General features: G+C 44.4%; 1 protein-coding gene across 1 annotated transcript; it reads left to right on the top strand.

Annotated features, from left to right (window-relative positions):
- Window positions 1–8,670: 8,670 nt before the first annotated feature.
- On the top strand, window positions 8,671–11,658 carry LOC114429846 (centrosomal protein of 55 kDa-like). Its single transcript, XM_028398462.1, has 10 exons — window positions 8,671–8,775; window positions 8,863–9,067; window positions 9,134–9,216; window positions 9,311–9,455; window positions 9,671–9,786; window positions 10,096–10,292; window positions 10,454–10,574; window positions 10,973–11,044; window positions 11,163–11,288; window positions 11,455–11,658. The coding sequence occupies exons 1-10, from the start codon at window positions 8,671–8,673 to the stop codon at window positions 11,656–11,658; spliced, it is 1,374 nt and encodes a 457-aa protein (XP_028254263.1).

The raw sequence follows: 11,658 nt of genomic DNA on the forward strand, positions 1-11,658 counted from the left end.
TAAGTAAATCAAGCTGCAAACAAAAGTGCAGAACTGTATAAGTTTGATATTTTAACTTCACAATCATGTCAGCAATGCTCCTTGTGACAGCCATGGCTCTTTGTGAATCATGTAGGTGAAACAGCATGACTAAGATACATTTATAAAAGTTTAACACCTATCTGCATGTAGCCTAAATATGAAGAATAAAGATCCTTCAACAGTTATCACCAAAGCCTAATTATATTAATCATACTGAAATACATATCATTATATAAACTTATATAATTACATTATTAGATATATTTTGGAATTTGAGAAAAACGAGATTTATTTCAGCTGGTGATGTGATGACTGTTCAGCCATTCTGCTAAAATTGCATGTCTTATCACAGCACTCAGAAAGACACCATTAATTCATGCTGCAGATTACTCAATCTAAACCTTCACTTTTTTAAGTCATCTACCTGGATATTCATGAGTGTTTTGCAGTAAAGCCTTTGTCAGTGACCACTGTCTCTGGTTCATGTTCGGGGATCTGCCTCCTCCTCCCTCTGTTTACTCTGCAGCTCGAGCTCTTTGGGCTCTGCTGCTTTATGTTTACATACATGTTGTAAAAAATCTGAGAATTTTAGGAGCATCTGTGCTGGAGTTATAACCTTCTGTAGTACCGTATGTGTCCACTAGGCTGATTCAGACATCATTGGGAATACTGGAGACCTGTCTGTGCATCAAGCATCCCAAAGCATGTGATTCATACATAGAAACGGTCAAAAAAGCACTTACTCCCGGTTTCCTGTAGGTGGCGCTGTCCGCAGATGTCCACACATGGTGAGGGTTGGGTCTGTATCCCCTGTAAAAAATTTGAGAATTTTAGGAGCATCTGTGCTGGAGTTATAACCTTCTGTAGTTCTGTATGTGTCCACTAGGTTGAGTCGGACATCATAGGGAACAGTGGAGACCAGTCTGTGCACCAAGCATCCAAAAAAAATGTGATTCATACATAAAAACTGTCAAAAAAGCACTAACTTCCGGTTTCCTGTAGGTGGCGCTGTGCAGGTGAGTCATGAGCATGCAGACATGTCCGGGGGCAGAGTGTTATGACATAAAAAAAATTTGAGGACGATAGGACCATGTATGGCGAAGTTATAAGCATTTGATGTTTCATGGCGAACGATCGCCACCGCCACGGGCAGCCCGATGATGACATAGAGACGTTCAGGGCGGTGCTCTGACCATGTGCAGAACGTTTGAAGCCATTTGGATTAAGTATATAGGTGTTTGAGCTGTTTACGTGTATTAATGGCGAGCGCAGAGCCATTTTTGCGGTCATTTCCGCCATTTTGCGATCATGTCCGCCATTTTGGAATCACCATCCATTTTCCTATATATGCCATTGTCCGCCATTTTGTGATCGCCATCCATCTTCATATTCTTTTACATGAGCCCATTCACTTGAATGGGAGTTGGAAAGTTGGAATGGTGGAGCCTGCCTGCCATCTAGTGGTCAAGTTCAAATTCCACATTTTGCACCCAGATTTTGACTGCCAGATTCCGGTTTCAATACTAGTCAATGGGAAAAATTTTGGAAATTTGTAGTTGGAATGTGGAAATATGGAATGCATCCAATTTCCATTGACTTTGAATGGGAAATCCCTAACCCTAACCCTAACCCTAACCGCTGCAATCAACCAAATTCGCTGCACTGGACCTGCAACGCCGACAGTAAACTGGAAAAAGGACGCATGACAAAAATTGTCTAAAGACAGCAAAATTCACCTTACCACAATCGATTGGACGCCCCCCTCCAATTTGGCAGGTGATGAATGCAGGAGAAGAGAAGAGACTGCAGTGCAGGATCAAGTGGAGCTAAATACTTCATTCAGAACACTGGCCAGGTGTTTTGTCTCTGCAATCAACGCAGCGCCCCCCTGATGGAAACCTGCAAACATAGTGGAACAAACACACAACAAGCATTAGGCCCTGTGGCCCTCACATTGGAGCTCCAGCACAGTACCAGGGGCACGAAAAAAATAAAATAAAATAAAATAAAAAAAATTATTAAATCCCAGTGCGCTACAGGTACCCCAGAAAAACCCTCCGGGCGCAACAGCTCGGCAGCCAGCTTACCGTCCCTCACCAAAGACAACTTCTGCCTCTCTAAATGCAGCTGCGTCCTTGACGGACAGCCGCACTCTAATTCACCCTCCGCCCTGGATGCTGGACAGCCCCGGCAGTGTGAGCAGCCTTCAGAAGGCCAAGATTCTGGACAGCTCCGGCAGACAACAGAGTTTTCTCTGAGCGCTCTGGACAATCCTCCGCTGGGAGTGGATGCCTTGCGCACCGGCCGTGGCCCCGGATGCTTCTATATGCGTTTCCTCCTGTCACCAGTGACCAGAAGGGCGCCAATAAGAAATGCTCCTCAGTGGGATTTGGCGTTAGTTTTACGCGCACTAACCAGGGCGCCCTTTGAGCCTCTGGATACAGTTTCACTGAAGTTTGTGTCTATTGAAACTGATTTGTTCTCTGGCTTTAACATCTGCAAAGAGAGTCAGTGATTTATCTGACCTCTCTGCGGCCCCCATCTGCCTCAGGATTTAGGGGGGTGGCAGTTCGGCTGTGTTGCGTCCTAATCCGACTTTTACACCTAAGAGCATCACTGGCTCTTTCAGATCCAGGGTGATAACGTCCGATGTTTTTTGCGCATCGATGCCGTGCGTCAACGGAGGCGCATGGTGTCAGTGCCTCCTCGCTGAGTCCCAGTCTTTCTTATCGGAAGTATTGACGGATCCTGTCGGAGGGGTGTGCTTCTGGCAACCAGGGATGCGCTCCCGAGCAAAGATTGGGGGAAAAGGGGACCACTACCAGGTCCCACCCCCAGGCTCAACCCAAAGGGGAAGCACCTCTGAGCCTAACCGGAGGACCACGCCGACAGGCCCCAGCCGCTACACACACAGCCACACATATCCCTCTCTAGCCCCGACACCAGCCTTAAAAAAAAAATACAAACACCAGCACAATAAACCCTGCGTGTCTCCTAGACCATTAACCACTGCAATCAACCAAATTCGCTACACTGGACCTGCAACGCCGACAGTAAACTGGAAAAAGGACGCATGACAAAAATTGTCTAAAGACAGCAAAATTCACCTTACCACAACCGATTGGACGACCCCCTCCAATTTGGCAGGTGGTGAATGCAGGAGAAGAGAAGAGACTGCAGTGCAGGATCAATCAACACAGCGCCACCCTGATGGAAACCTGCAACCATAGTGGAACAAACACACAACAAGCATTAGGCCCTGTGGCCGTCACACTCTCCCTCCTGGAGCTCCAGCACAGTACCAGGGGCACCAGAAAAATAATTCTGGCTACCTTAAGAGAGTCACAGCTACTCGCACCTGTGCTACCAGGGGCACGAAGTTCTACTCACAGCACCAGGGGCACAAAGGTTTTGCTGGCACGGTCTAGTTGCTTTAGCCAAGTGAGGGGTGCATGTTGTGGTGGTGCGCAAGGTTGTGGTGGGTCTAGCAGGAGGGTGTGGGGGTGAGCAGGCGAGCGTGAGTATCGTTGGGAGGCAGTGTGCAGGGCAGAGAGGATGCCTGGAAGCTCCCTGGGTGCTGGAGAGCTCCAGCAGAGATAGCAGCGGGCAGGAGCCCTGGATGCTGGACAGCTCCGGCACTGTGACTGGGCTGGAAGACATGGGTTTGAAGGGATGGCTGGAGGTGTGTGTGTGTGTGTGTGTGTGTGTGTGTGTGTGTGTGTGTGTGTGTGTGTGTGTGTGTGTGTGTGTGTGTCTCTGTACCTCTGTCTCTCTGTGTGTGTGTGTGTGTGTGTATGTCTCTGTGTGTGTCTCTCTGTCTCTGTATGTGCAGAGGAGCTGCAGGTGGTGTCCGTGGGCCTGCTGGTGATCGGTGCGGTGGTGGCGGTCAGCGTGGCTGGATGTGTGGCAGCGACCTGTGAGATCAGGTTCCTGCTGCTGCCGGTGAGTCATCGTAACGTCCGATGCTGCATTCAGGTCATGTGGGAAAATGCTGCGACCACATCCAGGGCTCAGTCAGCTGTTTTTTACCTGTGTCCCTCGGCTGATGTGTGGTGGGTTTCACTGAACACTGTGAGAAATAAAATCCAGTTTTGTTTCTTAGTGCTGCCCCCTGCTGGTACCCTGTGCCATTATTTATTGTAACATTTACACGCTGACCTGACTCCTCCTCCTCCTCCTCCTCCTCCTCAGTACCTTGGCTTCCTGGCCGTCCTGGGTCACACTGCTGCTGCTCATAAACAGACAGAGGGTGAGCGTCCTCCCTCAAGTGGCCTGGCTGTGGATGATTCTGATTGGCTGCAGCTTTGATTGATGGGTGAGGCGTTCGTCAGTGTGACCTGCAGGTGTGTGTGTGTGTGCAGATCGAACAGAGCCTGAGTGCAGCCGTGGATCAGGTCATCAGTCAGTATGAAGGCAGCTGCTACCGCAGACTGATGGACAACGAGCAGCAGGCTGTGAGTCCCAGCTCCTCACCGAGGACACACACACACACACACACACACACACACAGACACACACACACTGACACACACACACACAGACACACACACACTGACACACACAGACACAAACACACAGACACACACACACAGACACACACACAGACACACACAGACACACACAGACACAGACACACACAGACACACACACACAGACACACACAATGTAAAAACAAATCCTGATAAAATCGAGATCGTGATTTTATCATTAAAGAATCGTGATATAAAATTTTTGCCATATCGCCCACCCCTAGAACAGCTTCATTGTATGAGTGCAGACTGAATCTATCCTTTATTGAATCATCATCAGTTTCAAGCACAACACTCTCATCTAAGTCATACACAGATTTAGCAACATCTGACACTGCATCTTTCTGCAAAACACAGACAACTTCATTACAGTGTGAAGTCAAAGGGTGGTCTGTGCCACAGCCTTCATCTGTATCCTCACTATCAGAGTACTCCACAAGGGAAAACTTGGAAACTGTAACCTAAATATGAATAAAAAAGAATAAACCTTAAAAATGAACGTAGAAAAAGGTAAGTGATAAGACAACTGTTCTCCAAACAGCTAATTAATGCATGGTCTATGGCTCGTGTGGAAGCAACTTTTCATATGAGAAGAGTTATGAGCAAGTCCCTTAACAGTATCAGAGATGCAATGGATCACATACTAAATACCCTGTAGATATTAGATGCGATACTCGGGAGTTGAGCTTAACATAATCTGAGATTTGATACTACCATGCATTTAGGAGTAAGAATACTTGGACTATCGTAAAAAAGACCTCCATAAGAAAATCAAAAGTACAAGTTCTTGGTGTTAAAGTGGCCCTACAAAGCTAGAAAGATCAAAATTGTGTGTGACGTGAGAGAGGCCCCACAAGTTGAGAGCATCCCAAATCATGAAGAGGTCAGGAGGACCCCACATGGGCCAAAATAGAAAAGCAGTGTGTGAGCCTGCGATTTCTCAGAGCAAATAAAAGACATTGCAATGGACTACAGTATAAACACAGCATTAGACATACAACAGACTGGGACGTGGTGAATTATGCTTATTATAATTTACAGTTTGACACTGTCAGGTTTTTCAGTTGAAGTAAAATAACTTCTAGTTACATCCATACGGGAGAAAAATGGAAAACAAGGAGTGTGTGATGTTGTGATGCTGATGTGAAAATCACTTCGAGATGCACCCAGGGCCCCATAAGGGCCAAAATAGAAACAGAGTGTGTGAGTCTGAGACCTTTAGCAGGAAAAGCAACACAAACACCTTCCCATCTAAACAAAGATACCAGACAGTACACAGCCACAGCCATGAAAGAAAGAATCTGCATCACCTGTGTGCTGACACCATCTTTTTGTGAATCTCCATGTGAAGTGTGATCTGTGGAGGACATCCCCAGATCAGCGGCCCCAGCAGGAGCCTGCTTGTTGGTCACCTGAAGTCAGATTAACGATTAGCAGTGATAGTTAGCTCATGTGAAGGTTTTTTTCAGCTAAGATACTGCAACTCACTACAATATAAATACCCCTTTAAACACCACACAGATAGATGTTTAATCTAACTCACTCACCTTTTCACGCCAAGGCCACTTGGAATCACCAGAGCTGAAATCAGTTTCAGTTCCAATTTCTATGGCCTGAACAGCAAAGAGGCACAAATGTGGCCTGTCCTTTACTATCATCTTTTTATTACACAGTTTGGTGATTTGTGGTTGTCACTAATCTTCCCAGGGATCCATCTTCTTTGGATGCATCAATACTAAAAGCCAGAGAAATAAAGTGAACCTTTGAAATCGTGTAATACTGAATCATCAAATGTACACACTTACAATGTAAAAACATTAAATAGCACATAACACAGAGGTCAACTTAAACTGTAGGATAACACTACACAGATAAATCTCTTCTCATGTCTCAAACATGTCAACACTGCTTCATTTGCTCATCCATCAGTTATTTACAATATTTGACTCATGAGTTAATAAGAATTGCATGAATCTCTACACAACATGTGATGTGCTTACCACCAGCAGTGATTCTGCCATTCAAATTCATACAGAAATGTACTCTCTTTCTCTGAGTAGTGTCTGGACTGGCATTCTTCCACTGATATGAGTTCACCCCTGTACTCCAGTACAAAAGCCCCTGGTTCAATGGTCTGGGCTGCAAACACTCCTCTTCCTATAGAGGCATTTTAATAGAAATCCTGAGCCAACCCTTAATTATAGACCATATAATCATACTAAAATAACAACTCCATACCTTTATTACTGTCAATAAATGTTTGTATGCATGACTTGTCACTGGAAGACTGAATGTACACCTTTGCTTCTTCAGCAGGCTGAATCCTTTCCTTCCTTTGGATCATTATGGCTCATATCATTACATAGGTAACCATAGTACCAATGAAAACAGCTGTGCCCTCTCTGAGACAGAGGTTTATATTGATATTAAACCAATTTAATTCAACCTGAATGAATCTACAATATTATTAAAGAGAAACATCAGATCCACACCATAGGTACAAGGTAGTCAAATGATGCTTCTCCATCTGTAACACTGGACTGGTACCCACTGTCAGAACACTGATGTGGCACTAAGTGAGCCAGCAGGTTAAACACTGTTTACTCACATTTGTGCTCATACAAAGTCAGGAGTTCACAGCATGTGCACCAGAAAAACATCCCTAGCAAACTAAATTACATACATCAATAAATGCCATTCATAGACTCAGAATACAGACTGCTTTGATTGAACTGTTCCTGATTAATGTGCTCTGCTGTGCATATATGGCAGAGCAGCAGTAGCTAGCGGAAGAAGCTAACGGAAGTAGCTAGCGACTTTTAGCCCACAGTAAAGGCTAGCGATTTGTAGCCGACAGTAAAATGCATTGATAGATACCAGACAGTAGACGTTATTAGGAAGAAGTAGCTGACATAGGAGCTATACATCTATGTAATTGCACTTCAGCTGCAGGCAATGCAGTAGTATCTAGTGGAAGAAGCTAGCATGTGGAGCTAGCGAGTTTTAGCCGACAGCAGAAGCTACCAATTTGTAGTAAAAGTTACTGATAAGTACCTCACAACAGAAGTTAGTAGCGAGAAGTAGCTGATATATGAGTGCAGTTCAGCTGCAGGCAGAGTCCAGAGAAAGACGTAAAATCACAGAAAGAGTCAAATAAAGCAAACCTACCTGTCGCTGTTGACATTAACGCTGATATCACTCCGCTGGTACCAAGCGGAAGAAGAAAATAGGCCCATGGCTCGAACTGGCAATGCCAGAAGTGAAGTAGCCTATCAAATGTCCTCCTTCGGTAGGCTGCGTGTCTCATTGGTTCAAATGACACACACTTCCGGAAGTGTGTGTGTGGGGTCAGTTCTGGGCCACAACACACACACACACACACACACACACACACTGACACACACACTGACACACACACACACACACACTGACACACACACTAACACACACACACAGACACACACACACACACACACTAACACACACACACACACAAACACACACACACAAATAAACACTGACACACACACACACACACAAACACACACACACACAAATAAACACAGACACACACACACACACTAACACACACACACACACACACACACACACACACACACACTAACACACACACACACACACACTAACACACACACAAACACACACACACTAACACACACACAAACACACACACACTAACACACACACACACACACTAACACACACACTGTTCTACAGTCTGAGTGAAAACATGCTCTAGTGTGGGTTCATTCCACAGACACATTTTTAACTTTAATAATCACTGATGTGACTTTTCTGAACTCATTTGTCCTGTTTAATGTTAATGTTGACATGCTGCTCTGTGACCTGAAGATAAGAACATGTGAAGGACAAAGCTACTTTAAACGTTTGCTTCATTATTATTTTGAAGCAGTTTGTGCCTCTGGTATCAATACATATTTCAAACATGGCTGCTTGGTGCCTGATCACTACTTTAACCTAATGAAGGGGTTAACTTGACTGATGATCTGTCATCAATGAATGGTCAAACTAATGGTTATCGGCTAAATGCCACAATTAATCGTGATTCATTTTTTTGTCAATATAGATCGAAGCAGCCATGGCCTTTAAAGGCTTTTTCAGCAAGTTGGGCTTCAAATCTAGCAGCTCTTCCTCTAAACTCAGGAAGAGCCACCTGAAGAAGAAGCTTGATGAACTGCTGGAGGTAAAGTCTTTGTCTCTGGGTTCATTTGCATGTCAGCTTCTGGGCTGTTTTTGTTTGAATTTTAATGTGCGGTGCCGGTTATTTCAGGTCAGTCTTAACCTTGAGGCGCTGCGAGAGAGGGACAATCAGCAGTTGCTGGTTCAAGAGCAGGAACTGGAAAGTCTGCGACAGCAGCTGTCAGCCAAAGGAGAGGTATGTGCACACATGACAGCTCTCTGCACTAACATAAGGTTACAAAAATCACATATATATTCAAGTGTATCCATCAGAAAATGCTCAGTACACACATCCAGTGTTTGGACGCCCTGAGGCAGCACTTGTCTTCTCAGAAACAAATGTTGACACAAACACAATTCAGATTTTAAATATTTTTGTTTCTCCTTTCAGAATGGACAAGAACCTCCTGGAGACTCTGCATCAGTGCAAGAGCAGTTGAGAGATGTAAGCCTAATAATTTGATTGATTGTTTATTTAAATAAGTGAAAAAAAACCTGGACTCAGTTTGTCTTTATTGGCGTGTGTGTCTCACCACCAGGCTCTGGAGAAGAACCTGCAGCGGCTGGTGTATGACCAGCAGAGAGAGGTCTACATCCAGTCCGTCCTTGCCTACGCAGCGGAGCTGGCACAGCAGTTGGCCCAAGCAAAGCGGCAACAACCCAAGCAAGGGGCCACTTCAGAGGGTGATACTGCTCTCATATAATTTTCTACAATAATAAAGTACATGGAAAGCTTCTAGGAAAGTGTAGTTAACAAGTACTTAATTTTGTTGGCCATGTAATAGGCTATGAAATATAGTTAGAAAGATTTAGGCATGTAAGTCCTACATACTGGTTGTGCTGTAAAGCTCCTGCATAATATATGTTGGTCAATTGCTTACTAACATTTCTTTTTTTAGCTACTGCAGGTCCAGAAAAGGAACCTCAGCTCAGCTTAGGGGTGCAGAGAGACCTCGAGGGCCAAAACGCTGAGGTTACTAGAACCCAGCAGGAGCTCAGTGCACATAGGAACCAGGTAAATGCTGCATTATTTCATGTAATTATGAAAGTGAAGTTCTGTTGCCCTTGAATCCATGAATGCATATATTGGCCTCTTCTGCAGCTTTGGTGAGAAAATGTTTACATCTTCACAGATTTAGGGACATTGCCTCTGTTAAAAGATTTTGACCCTGAATCAGAATAGAGCAGCTGCAGCTAGAGCACTGAACATGCATATTCTGTGGATTCAGTCATCTTTATAACTGACCTGTAGAAGTCTTTTTCAGAACTGAGCTGACAACAAAGAAAACATCATTCTGCAAATTGTGTTTTTTTCGCTCTGCAGACCGTGAAGGCTCAGGCTGAGCTGCAGTCTCAGAAGGAGCAGGTCACCAGGCTCCAGGTGGAGCTGTTAGTGCAACAGAGGAAGTACGAGGACAAGTGCAGCGAGTTGTCATCCTTCCTGAGGAAGCATGAAGAGAAGAGCAAAGAGCTGGAGGAAGCCAAAATGCAGCTCCAGGCAGAGAGACTTGGCAACAGGTAAAGCTGCTGGCTCTGGTTGACGTCGGATCAATAAGGTTTCACGCTGAGCTGCTAACATGTCATCAATCGGCAATTTTACCTCCTCTCATTAATACTAATGCCAAAAACTAATGTTGTACTGACCTTTGAATTAACACTCCCTCTGGGATTAATACAGTATCTAAAATAAAAAAAAAAAACAAAAAAAAAACAAACAATGTGTCCAGGCATGCAGCAGAACTGGAGAGTATGGACATCAGACTGGAGGAAGAGAGGAAGAGGTCTGCTGAACTTCTGCTGCAGGTGAGCATGAATTCACTGTTTACCTCCACTAACTAAAGTTAATAAGATTAAGAACCCGTTATTTGTCCCACAATGGGGAAATTGCATTGTTGCAACAGCGCAGATAGGGTAAATAAAAGTACCTACAAAGACACAATACAGATAGATGGATACAGTTAAAGAATGAGAGGAACATATTGCACAGGTGGGTGGAGGTAGGAGTGGTTTGTAGATTAAACCAAAGTCTGCTCAGACTGAATAAAAATACAAATACAGCACTGTAAATGTCAAACAAAATCATCCTTCACTAAATAAAATGAGGATGTCTGCATTTTAGATACAATCTAGTTCCATGTTCTAATATACAGCAGCATTGTAGGCACTATACAAAATTTGCCCTAATATCTGGCCTTCAACAGGTAAATATGCTGCAGAAGTCTCTTCTGAACCGAAATGGAGACGAGAGGAGAATCGCTGCCCTGGAACAACAGGTAACACTCTCTTAATTATAGCACACACCTACAAAAAGACCTGTCAAATAGAAGAAGAGGAGAGGGCAGCATTCTCTTAAACGTACGCCTGTTCATACTTGTGGTTCTGCCTCTTAAGATCCAGATTTCTGCCAAGGACTTTGCAAATGAAAAAAATGATCGTCAGAGCATTCAGCACCAGCTACATAAAGTGCTGAAGGAGCTTCACAAGACCCAAGATCAGATTTCTAATCTGGAGTCTGCTGTAAGTGTTATGTGATCTATAGTATCATCAATATGAAGTCAAACCCTCATGACTCTCATGCCATTTTCTTTGCTTTCTAACAGTAGAGTAGTAGAGTATTCCACTGTCCTCTTGGAATGTGCATATTATGTTGCTCTACAAGTGCATTTGTTTTTTCCTATTTCAGATGCAGCCTAATGCTCGCTCTTCAGAGCCCAGCTCGTACAATAATTTTGAGCGCCTTACTACTGACCCTGGCCCCACATCGCCATGGAAATACGTCAACCTCCTGGAGACGACTTTCTTGGAGTGCCCATATTGTCAGGCCCAGTATCCCGCCAGCCGTCACAGGGAGCTTCTGGATCACATTGACGACTGTTATGATAAGTGA

The sequence above is a fragment of the Parambassis ranga genome, unplaced genomic scaffold, assembly GCF_900634625.1.
Source record: "Parambassis ranga unplaced genomic scaffold, fParRan2.1 scaffold_21_arrow_ctg1, whole genome shotgun sequence".
Classification (NCBI taxonomy): Eukaryota; Metazoa; Chordata; class Actinopteri; family Ambassidae; genus Parambassis; species Parambassis ranga.